This window comes from Gambusia affinis, linkage group LG13 (assembly GCF_019740435.1).
Source record: "Gambusia affinis linkage group LG13, SWU_Gaff_1.0, whole genome shotgun sequence".
In the NCBI taxonomy this organism is placed as follows: Eukaryota; Metazoa; Chordata; class Actinopteri; order Cyprinodontiformes; family Poeciliidae; genus Gambusia; species Gambusia affinis.
In genome coordinates, this window is record NC_057880.1 from 10793707 (window position 1) to 10811649 (window position 17943).

The following is a 17943-nucleotide window of genomic DNA, read 5'->3' on the forward strand; positions in this document are numbered from 1 at the left end:
TGTCAGCTTATTTTACGCGATTGTACAAGTTCAATTGGCCAATCGGATTCGACATTTTTAAAAATGTGGTCAAATAGAAATATTAAATTTTATATTGATTTAACACAGAAAATCGTACTCACCTGATTGATTTGATTGATTGATTTTTTTTTGGTAAATTAACATTAATTAATGCAACATCACTGTTACATACAGGTGCATGTGCGTAGATTAGAACATGGGGAAAAGTTTAAAACAGAGTGAATTATGTTTGATTACTTGTTAACACAACTTAATCTATTTATGCTCTAGTGGTTTGTGAAATTGTGGTGCCAGTTGCACAGGGTGGCATTTAAAAGTGGGGGCCCATGACCACAAACTAAAAACGAAAAGACTTCTCTATTAGTTGTGCCCTGAACACAACTAATAATGCATTGCATTATTAGTTGTGGTCAATGAGGAGTTCCCTGCTTGCTGTTCATAGGAAGAGTAGCCTACTGTTTCCAGATTTCATGTTCTAATATTATTAGGTAAGACTTGGTTTAGTGTAATGATGACTTCCCCTTGAATCAGTCAAATGACCCAAACAGTTTGCCATACAGAATCAAACGCAAGAAATGGGGAGGGGCAAAAAAGCATTGAGGTGACTTTGAACTTTGCGTGGCTGTTGTTGCTGCCCAGTGGTGGTTCTTGCATACATAGCACCCGGGCAACTTGGGAAAAAGGTTACCTGGTCCAGTGAGCCTGGATAAGATCAGGATTTTAGACCTAAACAATATAAAATCCTGGATTTATCCTGTCTTGTGTTAACAGTTCACGCTGTAGTTGGTAGTGTAATTAAAGGAAACATTTCCTTGAATCATTTTGGGCCCCTTTGAATGCAGCATAAATGCTACAGTGTGACTGACCATGTAAATCTCTTGGTGACCTTGGTGTATCTGTCTTCTGATTGTTACTTTAAGCAGGATGATGCTCCATTTTGAAATCTACAAAAATGAGCGAGTTTCAGTTTATTTTGAACAGCAGCTTTTTCTTCACCTCAAGCATTGGAGAGACGTGTTCAGGTTAAAGTTATTATCAGACCTCTGTCTTTCCTTCTTAAAGTTCTAACTGGTGGGAACCCTTCTGGTTATTTGTTAAAGCTGGAACTGAAAATGAAATGTATGTCATGAAACTGAAAACAGTCCAAGTCAGTTTATTATTATTATTATTATTATTATTATTATTATTATTATTATTATTATTATTATTATTATTATTATTGTCTGTTAAGGTGTTGATATTTCAATGCCTTGGAATTTTACTCAAGTGTTATGTGTTGCAAAAGATTTAAGAACCATTGTTGTACAGCCTTCAGACAACTTTGAGGGAATATAATCCATGATCTCATATTGAAAGGAATTCCCTCAGGTTCCCTGAAGGTGACGCTGTTAAAGTTTCATGTCATCTTCAGATAACCTGCAGGAAATGCGTTCCCACAGTTACAATGTAAAAACTTTGTGCTATATTGGGTTGTTATTATAAATAACACTTGTTATAATGTCTTACTTGTTTGTTTGTTTTTTTGTACTGTGGTAGTGCCATAATGTCTAGTTATTTATTCTGAGAGCATAGTAAAGATCAAACATCCATCATCAAGAAACGGTAGCTGCTTTTCAGTCAATGATTAAATCCTACTCCATACCTTCTGCTCTCTTGCAGCCTTTTCCTTGCAGCACAAAAACTGTTATTGACTTATTAATTTTGACAGCATTAATTTTGAGACTTTGACCCAAATAGCAATGCAACATTTCTCATATATCTTTTTTTTTTCTCTTGACCTAGACACAGGGTTCCAAACACATGAGTTCTTACCGAAATTCAAACCTGAGTGCATACATGCTACATGGTAAATGGCTTTGTATTTGTACAGCGTTTTATCAAGTCCAGAGGACCCCAAAGCGCTTCACACCACAGTCAGTCATTGACCCATTCACACACACACACACACGCACACGCACACACACACACGCACACTGATGGTGTCAAGCTCCTGGATTGTAGCTACAGCTGCCTTGGGGCAGTCTGACAGAAGCGAAAAACTGTGTGATAAAGTGAATATTTTGACAACACTTCAACTAGATTGCCCCAACTCTCCCTTTCCTTTCAATCTTTTTAAATTTGTTTACTAATTGGAAACAAAGTAAATAAGAAATAAAATATTAAAACACCACTTGAAGCATGCAAAAAGTTGCATAAGCAAATAATGGCAGCGAGATCGTTTCTTTATTATTTTGCTCAGTCAGAACTGCCGTTCCTCTAAGCAAATTGAGGAAGCCCAGATGATGATGGCAAGCTTTAGAAACTTCTTATGAGATAATTCAGCATATTTTAGTTAAATAGAGGCACATTTGTGGATATATTTTAAGTCAACACCTCAAACACTGCCTCCTTGTGTGGCGTCATGGAGAAATCAAAAATAATCAGTTCAAGAAAGATGAGACCTCCAGAATCCTGAAGGTACAACATTCATCTGTTCACACAAACATACACAACAATACACCATATGGGAATGTCCTGTTATGCTGCAATTTAGTATGGAGATTGATTTCCTGTGACAGTGGTTAATGTGCTATGTTTGCAAATGCTCCTATTAGAAAAAGAAAGCAAAAGATGCAAGCTGAAGCTGTTAAGAAATTGGCATTACAGCACCATTATAAGTGCAATGCAATTTACAAATGCATTAAGTAACAAATACCTTCAGTTTTTCATAAATGATCTAAAGTGGCCATTGCAAAGCCCTGGTCTCAGTCCCATATGGATTATTTGTGGGTAGATGTAACCTGATGTGTGTTAGCAAGGCAGCCTGTACAAACATGACTCAGGTGCAGAAGTTCTGACCGGAGGAATGGAGGGAAATTCTTGCAAACCATTGTCAGCTTGTCGAATAACCCAAGTCACACAGTTTAAAAAGCAATGCTAAGGGAATGTGTGTGAACTTGAAGAACCTCAGGAAGGTTAAAAAATATTTAAAAGTTCTCTCCTTCATTAATCTGGCATTTCACAAACAGAATTCATTTAGATAATTTTTTCATATATATGAATAAAATCAGTAAATATCTGATTTCTTGCTCTTGGAGTCTTCAACAGATTTTGTAGAAATGTTCTAAACTAAACAAAGGTTTAAAACTTTATTAAAAAACTGATCAGTGTTGTATTGTGTCACAGTGAACTGGTTTCAAAAGGAGTTAGTGGAACAAATAGATGTTTTTCTATTTAATAACTAACACTTCGCTGCTGTACATATGGTCTTGACTCTACACCTATGGAGAAATGATTCCTAAAAGCTATGCATTTAATTTATCTGAAGCACTGAAACTTTCATTTTAGACAGTTCTACCTCAGTGGCTTAGTTCAAGATCTTTGTTAAATATATTGAACTTCTTTATTTATTTATTTATTTATTTATTTATTTATTTATTTATTTATTATTTTTTTAACAAATTGTCTTATCCTTTTGTTAAATAATGATGTGGCAATGAGATATTGGTGCTGCTAATCATTGTAGACCCCATTACCTTATTGCATAAACACATATCTTCTGAAAACGGTAAATCTAACTCAAACATATGCTTTGTTGCTTGAAAGTGGGTACATATACTCATAATACTCATTTGCTTGATGTTTTCCTTATTGTGTGACTGAAGCTTCTGTATAAAGTGCCCTTTGTGTGTGTGGTCTAGAGAGGTTGGTGGATCTTGGACCTGTGCTGAGATCCTTCTTTTCCTGTTGCCATTTTGTCCCAAACACAGTGTAATACTGGGCACAGGCCCAAAATCTCCAAAGAGCAGGACCAGCCAGCAAGGCACGCCAACAGGAGCATATGTTCACACTGGTAATAGAGAGGAAGGACAGCCTAGGAGGAGAATAAACAGCCAGAGATCAGAGTTGGATGATGACTGTGAAATTTTACTGTATGTCGTGTTTGATTTTTGGCTTCCTAACAACAATCCTCCAGATCCTGCATGGGGATCTACATTACACTACTATACAAAAATTATTTAAATCACAACACGATATTAATATGAAACTTTTTCTGCTTGAGAAAAACACAGAAAAGAGTATTTAAGGCCTTCTTGGCACTAGGGCAAGCTGGGATGAAACAACTTGCTTTAAATACATAGACTGATCAAATCTGGAAGAAGAAGCTGTCCTAACCTGTTTGGCGCCCTGGGTGAGCCACCTTACTGGTGGGAGCCAACGGGTGTAATGTGGTGCATTGCGTTTTGCAATAGGCACTATTGACATCCAGATCCTCTGGCTGTGAAAGTGGACGGTGTGAAGCGCTCATTCCACCCCCCCACAAGATGCCGCCCTGGGCGGTTGGCCACGTCGCCCATATCACAAACCGCCACAGTCTGGAAGTTAGATAATACGTTTTTTTGCAGATAGGACTTGGTCTTGGGTGTGGGTTTGCATTAGCTTGTGTGTGTGTGTGTGTGTGTGTGTGCGTGTGTGTGTGTGGGTGTGTGGAGTGGCAGAAGGAGGGGCTAACTCAAGGCACTGTTAATGCAAAAACCACCACTGAATGACGTTATGTGTTTTTCTGTAATTTAGCAGAAGTGTTGTTTAAAATCCACTTTAGAGTCGCAGATTACATCCGACAAAGGGGTTTGTTCTCTAATTATCGGCTTATCCTAGTTGTGTTAATTGTAGGTCACACGTTGCTGAGTAAAACAACAAATCTCGCTGAAAAACAAAACACACTCTGTACGCCTCACACTGTAAATTTAAAGCACACTGTTGCACAATTATTAAAACACTCCACACATTGACGTTTAGAAAAATGATCTGCTGTTGTAGAAACACTTGTTATCGAAGATGTCAGTCAACACACACTTCTAATCTACTCAATATACAGTGAGTCTTTGAGAGGATCAGCAGTGTGTGACTGCATATTTCTCCAAAGAGACATTATTTTTCCCTTCAGTTCCTCTTGGCAGAGATCTGAGTGTTTGACCTTTTTAAAATGCAAAGCAATTCTTCTACTCCAGAGATTGAACAGGAGGCTCATGATTGTGCTACGAAATTTGAGCGACCCTAATGCAGTAACTCGTAGAGAGGGAGAGCTGTTCTGCACCTGCTGAAGTCTTGACTCGGTTATGGGGATACAATAACACCTCCAAGGGTTATGCTAATCTTTAAAGAAGGGTTATTCTTATGCTGCTCCACTCTTTACTTCATTTGAATGAATATTTCACCGCAACCTTGAGTCAGTTCCTTGAATCAGTCCCTTGAATCATGTCTCATTGCATGATTGTTCTTTAAGCTAACCGCTGCATAATATCTTTGATTAAAATAAACGCTCATGGTCAACATTCACTAATGTTATACGGGTTATCTGTTCATCAAGCGGTCATTTAAAAAAAATAACCTTGTTTAACCCCCCCATTAAAAGCATGCTGTATAGTTTTAAAATAACATCTCACATAATTTGTCGTTTTTGAATCAGTGCAAACAGGAGTGCAGCTAATTTACCAGCTGGTAATTCGTGATTCTCCTCGGCTTGAGAGTGCAGACGATGTGAAACTGAGAATTGAATAACTTTCTGAATATAGGATACAATGCTGAGCAGCTTGCGGGAGAGTAATTTACATTTGACAATGACATTAGATTGTGTGCCATTGTTCCGAATATACCTCCTCCATTATGGCTACACATTACGCAACAACAGAATCTGTTTTACTTTAGAAATTTTAGAGAGCATCTCATACAAAGCAGCATCCTCAGAAACACATCAACAACTAAAAAATATTCATTTAGAGAAAGACCTGTGTCATTTTTGCCAGCTTGGAGAGGCACTTTCTTTTTTATTATATTTCTATAAATGCCTCCAATAGAATATAATAGAAAGTTAGTGATTATATTGGAAGGTAAGTATGAAAACGGGCTATTCGTCTTGCAGAAGCATCTTTAGCTGTTGCTGCTTCCATCCACAGCTGGAAATAGATTACTGAAGATACTAATGTTCAACCAGCTGCCCGGACTCATTATTTAAGCAGCGTTTGTGCTTTACGTTGGAGCTGAAAGCAGAAGATATGCAAAAATAACAGCAGTCTCCACAGCATTCAGCAAAAAACATAATTTTAATATGTTCAGCTGCGTGTACATGTTCCAATTAGAGGAACATGTCAAATATGATTCATTTCACTCTCTGACATGTTTCGAATCGTCTTTCCTGAATTAGTGGTATTCTCTTGCTTGGGTGAGAAAAAAAAATACTGTAATGAAGCTCAAAGGGCTGTGAGGTCATCCTCCTGACTGAAACAGATGGGTGCATGTTAGCTGATGAGATCACAATTATCTTATGGTGTTGTTGTGAATGCAATTGCTGTTGATAAAACCATAACATGGAGTTTATAATGTACAGATGATTGACTTGAAGCAGAATCTACCGTTTGAGACATGATACAGTATGTTTCCAAGACTACAAGTGTAGCATCCTTTTGATAAAGTTTCTGGAGACTTTTTGAAAAATGTCCAACTCTGTCAAAGAAACTTTTTATTTACTCATTTGACAAATAAAAAGACATATGAAATTAATTGCTATTATTATGAAGCAGGGAAGCACAGATGATAAAACACCAGCTAGCTTATGGCATCTAAGAGTGCCTTGCAAAAGAGCTGGTAAGGTCACTGGAGTTTCACTGTCCAATGTCCAGGATCAGTTTTTAGTCACTCTGCCAAAAAATGGTCAACTTAAGAGGCCTATGGTAATTTTGGAGGAGCTGCAGAGATCAATTTTTGAAAGAAGGTCACAAGAAAAACACATGGATAATTCAGTAACCTTCACTTTAGCTAAATCAAGAATCTTGGTCGGAAAAAAAAAATCCCTTCTGACTGCACTTCTTGATGTTATCTTAATTTACAAATTTAACAGAAATACAAGGATGTACAATGTATGCATTCTTTAAAATCTCCTATATTATCTCAAAAAATGTTCAACCAATAGTTTTGTTGCTGTTTGGTAACAATTGTAATTTTGTTTGAACATTGTCAAATATTTCCTACACCATATTCACCTACTTTTTCATATTTTTGTTTTGTTTCTATTTTAATCATTTGATCACGTTGATTTGTTAAAGGATCCCAGAGTAACAATATCTTATTTTTTTCTGAAATTACAATAAGATTAATAAAACTGACTGTACAATCACAGTATAAAATATATTTCATTGCTGCAATGGCCGTGGTTGTAAATTCACATCAATTTCCTTCATATATAAACAATGAATTATTAATTTGGCTATCCTTGTATAAGCTATTATCTTGTTATCTCCCTGGTGGGATACTTTAGCAGACTGATGCCTTTAAGGTCTGTGTGTACAGAGGTCTAATGTGATTGTTCTCACCACCTACACTCAGATTTGCATGCAATCTGTATATACGGCTTTAAAAATACATGAAGGAATATGATTTAATACGAGGGTAGACCTGGGCTTCCAATACAGTTTGTTTTGTACCCCTTAAAGTCAGACTGGCAGACCTCACAGCTGGAACATGGACAAGGTTACAGCCAAGACATTCCAAAGTACTCTGTTTATGCAACACACACACACACACACACACACACACCCACACACACACACACACACATATGCCCCAGCACATGTACAGTCTCCTTGTGAAGTTTTGGTAGGGGAACTCTTATCTCTATTGGACAAACTCCTCTAGTGATGGGAATGTTCTCAGGATGTTATCTAGTCCTCTGTGGAAACGAGATAGCCAGACACCTTTATCACCACCCTCAGACTCTGGAGAGTCTCTGACCACTGTGGTAACAAGGACTGTTCAGCTGGTATGGGAGCCAACTTGCGGCCAGAAAACCCACCGCAGACTGAGAGGATTTGCAGTGATTGAAAGAGATTGAAGAGAGTCTCCTGGTTTGAGTTTAAACTACCCATGGGAATCAACTCAAAGACCATTTTGGACTTTGCTATTTGAAGGTCTGACCCTTTAAAGCCAGCTACAATAAACAGAGTCAGAAAATTTTAATATGTTTTTCACTGTTTTTGGACAAAAATAAAGTATCATGATTATATTTGTGATTTTCCAAATGGAAAAATTATGCTATTGTGGAATAGTTTTGAGTGAAGTTAGAAATTTTTATATATATTTTATATATATTCAGCACTGTATTGGCTGTTGAACAACAGAGACAATCATTGTTGCTCTCCTATGTCTGTCAACAATAAAGAATCCGGCAACAAACACACTCATTCATTATTTAGTTGTTCAACACATGCCTAAAAAAAGACACAAATATTCAGGCTAAAACTTTTTTTTTACCACATTACATTTGCCAGGGTATTTGCCCCTTCTCCACAAAACATTCATTTTGTCTATATAGCCAATTGGAGAAAGCTTTGCCGACTTATAATTAACCTGCTGCATAACAGAAGTATTAGTAAGTCATGAAATGATAACTGGACATTGTCCTTCAAGATTTTGTGAATTAATGACATGAACCATGTTTCACTGTTGGACTTTTCCCATGAAGCTAGTTCAGTCTCAAGTCTGATGGAACAAGATGCTAATCAGCCCACAGAGTAACTTTCTAAAAGTCATTTAGGATCATTTTTGGGAAAATGTGAGATGGGCCGTTGCGATCTTTTTGGTAATTTGTTGAATTTCTTTAGACCTAGGCATAATAACGTAACACAGGTTGTGTTACTTGTTGCATAGTAAATTTTGTTTGACGAACTAAAATATTCAAGCGTGACAAGGACAGTAAGTCGCAACAGCAAAGATTTTTTTAAAATAGTTGTAATTGGCAGAAGAATAAAGAATAACCACTGAATCGCCAGTTCAGTTCTACAAGTCCTATCATTATTGAATAGGTGGTTAAATTGCACAACCTAAATCTGTCATATTTGACACAAATAATTCTGCTGCATACAACAGAGTATGTCAAAACAGCACAGCAGCATTTTAGAGAGGCACACACACGAACACCCGCACACACACGCACACGCACACACACACACACGCACACGATGTGCCATGGCAACACAAATCTTCTTTCTGTTGGTGTTATTTTGACTGTCTAGCAAATCCACCTCTTGTTTTCAAAGCATTTTTTGTCTCCCTCTAACAGGTGCAAAACCTCTAAACTCAGCACATCAAAGAGGCACATGCACCTGCGAATAAATCACAGCAAATGGGAAGAATCCAGAGTAGAACCTCCTAACACCAAAGAGGTATTCAAAGTGCCTGATTTAATATTTATGAGGTACAAGGCTTTGGTGGTTGAATGCTTGTTTACCGAGATGTGTCTTTTGTCCTTGGAATGAGGTTTGATATTCCACCAAGTAACTATATTTACATTTACTCTTAGTTTCTGCCTCTGGATAACATCACACACACACGTACACACACCAAGGGAGAGAGAAAGATCAAGATCTCACAGAACATGTGGCATGCTGGTCCGTATTGATACGTTGTTTCAGCTCTCCAAAGAGCTCTTCTTCCCTTGAGATGCATTAAAAACCCTGTTGTTATTCTGACAAGGCTGCACAGTTACTTATTGTGATTTGTTGGAGATTTCTGTGCCAAGAAGAAGTTTTAAGGTATTCTAAGTCCATTCTATTTCACAATATTTCTGTCAGTGCCTCACAAAATTATTAATAGCATTTTACAATTGGCAACCTTACAGCCACAAATGGTAATGTACTTCATTGGGATTTTATGAGCTATCACAAAGTAGTGTATAATTGTGAAGTTGAAAAAAAAGATTTGTACTTTTTATTCTTCTAAATCGAATGCAGAAATCACCTAATTTCTAAATCAAGTTCACTTATCTGTTATTAAATGCAAATGTAAACAGAGCTGTTCTCTGAATGTGATGAGGTTCGTGAGAAAACATTATAAAGACACGCTGAAAAGCTTGGGAATAATGCTGTGAGAATTTAGAAAGCAGGGCCATAGTTAGATTAAACAACAATAAAAAAAGTTATTTCTGAAAGAAAGCAATAAGCAATCTTGTTTACAGTTTCCCATAAGCCATCTTCAGAACACGGCTACCATGTGAAAGACGGAATACACATACACAAAGCATTTTCATTTTGTTAGCATGGCCCAAGAAATGTCCAGATCTAAATCTAAATTAGGAAACTGTGCAAAACTTAGAAATCTGTCTTTACATGTGCTTCAAAACCAGTCGGACACAAAAGACAGGCAAAGTACAAAGCTAGCGGAGACCATAAAAGACTTGAAAGATGGCTACCAAAGATGATCAAATTAGAAAACCAACTGTGTCATCTCACAATTTTGCATCACTTTGTTTTGGTCTATTACACAAAGGCCAAATAAAATTCATCAATGCTGGTTCTAAAGAACTTGCTCAGTTTTATACAAAATATCTATTTTGCAAGGCAATGTACTTTGCCACTCTTAAAGAGTGATTTGGTCAACGGAAATAAAATGAACATCAAGAGCAGAGCTGACTGATATTTTCAGTGTTATGATCATTGTAGGACTTTGACTCTTGAATCCCATGGTAGCTGTGCAGCTGCACTTAGGAATCACTGTTTGGCTCTTCTGAATTTACAAAGGGTCACAGTTCAACATGAATGTAGTTAAATACAGCTAAAAAAAAACGTCTTAGTGTTTTGTTCTTCTAAAGCAAAACAAACTCCTACAAGGTTAATCTAGTACGCAGATGAGCTAATTACATCAGCTGAAAGAACACTGGTGAGAAAAGCCACCATCCCCAGTGAGCACTTAGAGAAAGAAAGCAGCTGGTCGTAGCATTCTCTAAAGAAAAGGACTGGTCACAGATTCTTCTGGTTTTTCTTTTCTTTTTTTTTCCCGTGGAGAGTTTTCCACAACTCTCCTGCACTTCCTCTCCTCTTGTGGGAGCTGCAAACATATCCATCCATTTGATCCCCAAGGGTGAAACAAACCCATTCATTATGACTCAAATCAGGCCTAATTTATTTCACATGCTCAAATTTAATGTCGTCATGTTGAAACACATTGAATTAAAATAGCTACATTCTTCTTGTAATTATTTTCCACACATGTTCCCTCCCAAAGCGGGCTCATTTCACACAGAGGTTTTGGTTATTAGATCTCTCACGAAGCTTGGCCAAGCAAGAAACTCCCTGAGCACGCCAGATCAGGACGCATGCATCTCTGCTGCCACCACCTGGCAAACATGGAAACTATCAACGTAACGGTGTTAAAAATTAAATTATAGACAGGCTCTCTTATTAGCTTGAAGTATATTTTGACACTTTGATGATGAATTTGGGTTTATGGGACATGTAATAATAATGAGAGACAGAACTAATTGCTCGGCAAAGGTAAGTTAAATAACTGTAAATATAAAGGTGTGTTCAAAAGAACTTTGAATTTTCAGAAGTTTAGCTATCTGCACAACAGGTCTCTCTGGTAACGTTTACTAGCTCTATACTTATTTTGGTGGCATGTACAGCATTTTGTTAAAAAATTATTTCATTTAACAAGACACTTTAAACATAGATTTACATAAATTTTTGGTTCCATAGGAAAGGTTTTAAATATTTGAGTACTGTATAATTAGAACATAGCATAGTTGCTCTTAGTGTATTAGAGAGGAGAAATACATTTTTACTATGAGCCAATAAGATTTACTGTTTGGTAAAATGTAAGTAAATGTTTGTGTCTAAAGTTTATTATTCAAGTGACTTTTCTGTGCCCTTTCCAGGGTATTTGGGTAAATGCTTTGTGGATTTTGGACACTATTTAAATGTTTCAGGAGTGGCCTTAGATTAAAAGGGATGAGAGATTTTTGTTACATGGGGATTCAAACTACTAAAAAAAATGAATCTCAAAAGAGTAATGCTATCTGAGATTAATTTTTTTTAGTAGTTTTGTCAAATGTTTAATTCTAATTACAGTATTACAATTCGGTTCAATTTAAACTTTATTAAAAGATCACAGAGTCCTGGTCCATAGTTGAGATAAAATGACACAATAACGCATATTCTTTTTCTTTATTACAATCTGAAGTTTTGTTATTGAACCAACACTTATTGCCAAGGTCTGTGTGTCCTCAAATTAAAACTCAATGAATCTTTTATTCCAGCCACCCAAATGTTCTTACTGTACATCTGTCCGTGACCTAAATGTGTGAGGACCCTGAAGGAGCCGACCGGTTGGCAGTTGCCAGCACATCCAGACTAACTGGGACATGGAATTTGTCTTGTCCAAACCACAGTAACTGCTCCCTTGTCTCGTCAAAGGCCCCTTCTGACCTCAGTTTGTGGTTTCGAGGGAACCTCCTGCTCTTGGTCGGTACACTAATGACCTCCACTGAAGTAAAGTCTGGTTGACTTGTAAAGAAGCTGGATGCAGGCTCTTTAGCTGATTCGTGGGCCAGACTGATGTGAGTTGTGGTCTGAATATAATCATCAGGATATTTTCTTCGTCCCACACCCTGATGTGCACAAAACACAGAAAAGACGCAGATGTGGGAAGGATATTAGCATTTAGAAAGGCATCCGTCATGTGCTGAAGCTAAATAAATACTCACATTAGAGAAGATTGAGATGCTACTTTTTAAGGTGTTCTTATTGTCATGACGTGATAATGGATAATCCTCCCTGGATCGCTGGAAAGCAGTAGAAAAAATTTTATTGCTTTGTTTGTATCAATCACTGGAAAGTTCAGAAGCTTTCTTTTTAGCTTACAAGCAGAGTTGCTAAACTCCAAATCATTTTTTGTTTGATAGGCTGTCTAAATTGGTCCTTACGGGTGCTATGTTTTATGTTTGCATGCAAATTTAATAGCAATTTTCTGTAAATTTGCTTAAATCTGGAATATATGCCATCCAAGTCTCTAATAACATAAAAATAAAAGTAGCTAGTCACTTTTTTGAGAAATTTTTTAAAAGGGGTCTGAAAAGTCGCAAAATATAGCAATCAAATGTTAAGTTGGCAAACAAGTTGGTGAGGTTGTGCTTTCCCCAGGGAGTTAGTTACACTTTAGCAATTGCTCACATCTCTGTGACACATGGATTTCCTCACACTTATTTTCTCTTGTACATTGTCACATCATAGCAGGAGGAACAGCAATAACTAAAGCACGTAAATATTCACATTTGTTGCACATAAACTTCTAAACACAACAGAAATCAATGTCAAGAAAACATCTAATTTCATTGGGTAATCTGAACAAAACAATACATTTCAAGTCCTGAACACATGAACACACAGACCTGGTCAATTTTCCATTTAGGATACCGCTTCACATGCCATTCCTGAGGCAACAATGTCTTAGCCTCACTCAGCATAGCTCCAGTAGTTGTACAGACTTCACGAGACGTTAACTTTGAACTGTGTGGATGGGCAAACTGAGGAGAAAGACAAATAAAACTAGAATGCATACAGTTTTGAATGCTTTGCTGCATTAGGTCAATAAAATTAACAATTTCTTACCCACAGGCCATCCTTCTCCATACCATGGTAGCGTTTTCCACCTTTCACCATTTTGGCAGAGTTTGAAATGTCACTATTGAATGGTTTCAGTGGAAGTAAACACACACTTTATGTTCAGCTTAATAGCTAAATAAAATTCTGGTGACCATGGAAACCTGGAACAGGCAACGTGAAATCTGATACCGGATCACCATGGAGCTGCGGATCTGGAATTCTGACAGTAATGCAGAACGGGGAAAGTAGTCCAGTTTATTTGCTTAGGAAATTGAATAATAGCTTGTACAATCTTCTCTCTGAAGTTGTACTGGTGAGCAATCTAGGACGCTTTTCTGTAAAGAAACGCATTAAACTGTGGGACAATAGAGAATAAAGGACATCTCTATTCCTAAGCTGTTACAAGTCAGAACAACATGTAAAATGCAGATGAGAGGACATTTGCAAATAATGTTCATAAAATATTGAGATGGGTTTTGTCATTTTTTGACATTTATAAAAATTGACACGATGAACCAAGTGCAGAATTTCTGAACATTTTTTTAAGCTAGACTAAATACTTTACTCACTCATTAAATACATTGTCTTATTATACTCATCAAACATTTCTTTAAAAGTAGCTAAATTTTCAATTTCCAATCACTGCAAAATCATAGTAAGTGAAGCGCTTTTAAAATTTATATTTGTTGCTTTGGGCTAAAACCCTATTTGTTTTGAATTGCTTTTGATTAATAACTGTAAAATAGACTTTTCTGACATTGTTCACAATTGGATTAGTACCTTTCTATTACTTTTCTTTATTCTGGCACTGCAATTTAGTGTGTTCTTTATTATATATATATATATTTTTTTAATGTAAAGCAAGAACTGCCTTCTTGCTGAAGTGTGCTACCCATAAACTACTGTATTGGTTTCAAAGGTTTTATGCACTGGAAAATGTGGGTTTCTTCCTAAATTTGTAATTTTGTAACTATGTTAATCTTTACCCATTCCTTATTTTATTATCCTAAGTAATAGAATGATTGGATTCTACACAAACTACATGAATCTTTTAAAATATATATATATTTCTATTTTTATGCATTAGAGCAAGGAAAAACAATTTTACATAAAAACCTTTTACATTTTTGAAAAGAAAGTTTTATACTCATGGTGAGTTAAAAAGAAAAGCATGTGTTTGTGCATGATGACAAAAAGAAAAAAAACTACCATATTCCTTTACTTTTATTGCGGCTTACAAATAAAACCACCAGACTATAATCAATTTAAATCTGGTACAGTTTTTTTCTGTTTACAAAGCAAGGTTCCTTTTACAAAGACTCCTAAAAAGAAACAAAAATGTATCACCTTACACCTCTTAAAACAAGAACTTACATTCAACTAAACATTTTCAGTGTTTTTATAATTATGCTGAAACACATTTAGCTGAGAGTCTGCTCATAATTGGATATAATAACATTTATTACAGCAAAATACCAGACATTTTTTGTCCCATTTTGTGTTATTGATGCCTTCATTTAAACAAACACAGATTAATAAACGTCTCTACTATGATGCCTAAGATCCCAGGGCGATGCCAGACTTTTTCTAAAGGAGAGATGCTGCTTTTATCTGAACTTCCTGTCTAGAGTCTTGAACACCAGAGAACAAAACAAGGAAGTCTACAGTTTATAGGGCATGTTAAGAGGGTTACCATTAAAAACATTGGAGTCTGTAGTCCAACATGTTTGGACCAATGGAAGGTTAAATATAAATTTTAACAGTGCTGAGAATTTTAAGTGAAACAACCAGAAAAAAAGGGAAAACATTTTATATATACACATCTAAATGGAGAGAACTCTTACCCTGAGTGACCGACTGAGATGCTTCTCTTGCACCATCTGTAGCGTCTGTCAGTAAGTGAGTAAATCGTTTTCCTCTTTCCCTGTGGGAGTGCTTCTTCAGCTGTTTGCCCACATGTTGCCACCTGGTAAAAAGAAGTAACTTCAGCGAAAAAAAAAAGAACCAAACAAAAAACAATGACCACCATTTCATCCAATGAGCAGATAATTGTTTCTCAAGCTTTGATTACAACATTTGATCTCACTTTCATGCTCTTACCTTTGCGTTAAGTCATTGTGTTTATTCAGTCGATCTGCTTCAGCACTCTTTTCCTCGATCCATCGCTGCACAAGTTCCTCTTTGTCTCTGTGGGCCTGCTCCAGTGCCTCCTTCAGCTTGGTCCGCTCCGAGCGCAGAGCCACCAACTCTTTGGACTGACACTCCATGGTTAACTCAAAATCTAGGAGGGCAGCCTTTAAGTTGTTTTTCGCTTTAGCCAGAGTAAGCGCCTCTTGGCGGTGTTGTGACACGCTGGAACAGCAAAGTTGTGAAACGGTCATCATGCATTGATCTCTCTATAGTTCTGTTCTTAAACGCAGATATTTGATGTCAAGGTACAAGTTAAAAACTTAACAGCAAGCTTTTTTTTCTTAAATTGGTTCAGACGTCATCTCAACCAATTTTTCTGAGTAATATTAAGAAGGCACACAGACTTATTCTGATCATACTTCAATATTCTAACCAAGAATGTTGAGAATACCAGATGAATTCTCTGTTCTCTGAAAAAGTAGAGCTGGTTTGACAAAAAAAATAAATAATAAAGATGTTAAAGTCAAAGGAAAACTAGAACACTCTGATAAATATTAATTTTTTTTAAATCCTAAATGGAAATCCTTTGGTTTGTGTATTCTTCTAAGAGCTGAGTTAGCAATAGAGTGATAAAGAGTGGCAATGACGAGATGACCTAAAGAGCCAAAGAGGACGACAGGGTGGGCTCGTTCCAAAACAAGATATTGTGCCTTGGTTCAACTTGGTTAAAATTTAATTCAATTCCTTCACAGAAACCACTCTTCAATCTTTCAGCAAGAGAATCTTTAAGACTATTTAAAATTCAGTTCAAAAACAGCCAAACACCCAACAACCCGCTGGCCTCAGAGTAAACTCCACAGGCAGACATGTAAGAAACTGCTGGCGATCCTTGGGCGATTGATTCTGAAAATAAACATGTTTTCATCATATACTCCTCTCATGCAGTTTAGGTTCCCTGAAAAAGAGAAGAAACCAGTCTAGATACCTAGGATGTTAAAAGACAATTTTGAAACGGATAATTTATTCAATGAGACTGATATGATTTTTAATAGAAATGGATGCTTCTCACGCATAGTGCACAAGCTTTAGTAGTGAGATAGCAATCCAAAGTGCAATAAGTTATTTCATGTAATTTCTGTGCATGTTTCTTTGCCTAAGAGGCTGCAGTATATTAGGGAAATGTCAGGGTGTACGTTACCATGTCTGCCAGTATTGGACCTCAGCTTCTTTCACATACAAGACTGAGGTCATGTCAGAGACAGTTTGAGACAGCTGGGGAGACAAAAAAGGATTGGATGATTGGATTATGAGAAGACATCATTAGTTTAAAGGTCAGGAACCGAACAAATCAAATAACAATGACTTGAAGAGTGTAGTTTGTGCTTTCCCCATGCTGCAAGCCGTATTCCATAACAACGTTACTAAATGATGAAAAATGTGCCCAAATCTTCTTTGAAAGTTAATAAATACAACTTTATATAAGCTAAGTTCTTATCTAAACATTTGCAAGTTGATGTTTATTATGCCCAATTCTACATATACTAACTTGTACCCAGGATTATACAGTAGTTCAAGCATTTATTTCTTCCTTTTTTAATTAATATGACAAACAACTAGTGAAAAACAAAAAATGCATTTCTCAGGACAGGATAAATTTAAATATTACATAAACCAATTTCTAATACTGAAATACTGACACTACTCGTCAAAAGTAACAGAACTAATCTCTGTATGTAATGACTAATTAAATGAGTTTTACTTTCTCAACACAAATAGCCAACTAAACAAAGAATAATCTTTCGATTTTATGTTAATTTACGCATATCTGCCTGTAGGTTTCAGGACTTTTTAATGTGCTTCCCATTAAACTTACCTTATCTGCCAAGTGTTCGCTTTGTCTCAGGTGGAGTTGAAGGAGTTTGGTGGTTATGTCAACTTCCACTCCTGCTCGTTCCAAACTTAAAAAAACTCAACAACTAAAAAGATAAATAAAATACAACAACGATGTCTCAAAAGAACAGGTCATACTGACCTTTTACATTGAATATCCTCCAAAATCAGTGTGCGTATTTCAAATTGGTCTTCCACCTGAGGGACTGGGGGGACAGGCGATTATGCCAAAGCAGTGATTATCACAAACAAGGATCGTAGAAATGGATATAATATAATATAATATAATATAATATAATATAATATAATATAATATAATATAATATAATATAATATAATATGAAATCAATGCATCAGTGAGTGAAATTCGTTTTAAATTGGACATAAATATATGAATTTCATAAATACTTTAAATTACAAAAGACATATTAAATGTGAAAAAATAATTCATTATATGTGTGTTCATAATTTTTTAATGCATATGTGAGTT

At 36.3% G+C, this 17943-nt stretch overlaps 2 protein-coding genes across 2 annotated transcripts; both read right to left on the reverse strand.

Annotated features, from left to right (window-relative positions):
• Positions 1-11982: 11982 nt before the first annotated feature.
• tex36 (testis expressed 36) lies at positions 11983-13580 on the reverse strand. The gene is made up of 4 exons (XM_044136762.1): positions 13440-13580; positions 13220-13354; positions 12536-12613; positions 11983-12439 (listed from the first exon to the last, which is right to left on the reverse strand). Exons 1-4 carry the CDS (start codon positions 13488-13490, stop codon positions 12125-12127), a joined length of 579 nt encoding a protein of 192 aa, XP_043992697.1. The 5' UTR covers positions 13491-13580; the 3' UTR covers positions 11983-12124.
• Positions 13581-13583: 3 nt separating this feature from the next.
• On the reverse strand, positions 13584-15722 carry si:ch1073-143l10.2 (uncharacterized protein LOC565165 homolog). The gene is made up of 3 exons (XM_044136763.1): positions 15534-15722; positions 15278-15399; positions 13584-13768 (listed from the first exon to the last, which is right to left on the reverse strand). Exons 1-3 carry the CDS (start codon positions 15698-15700, stop codon positions 13689-13691), a joined length of 369 nt encoding a protein of 122 aa, XP_043992698.1. The 5' UTR covers positions 15701-15722; the 3' UTR covers positions 13584-13688.
• Positions 15723-17943: the final 2221 nt, after the last annotated feature.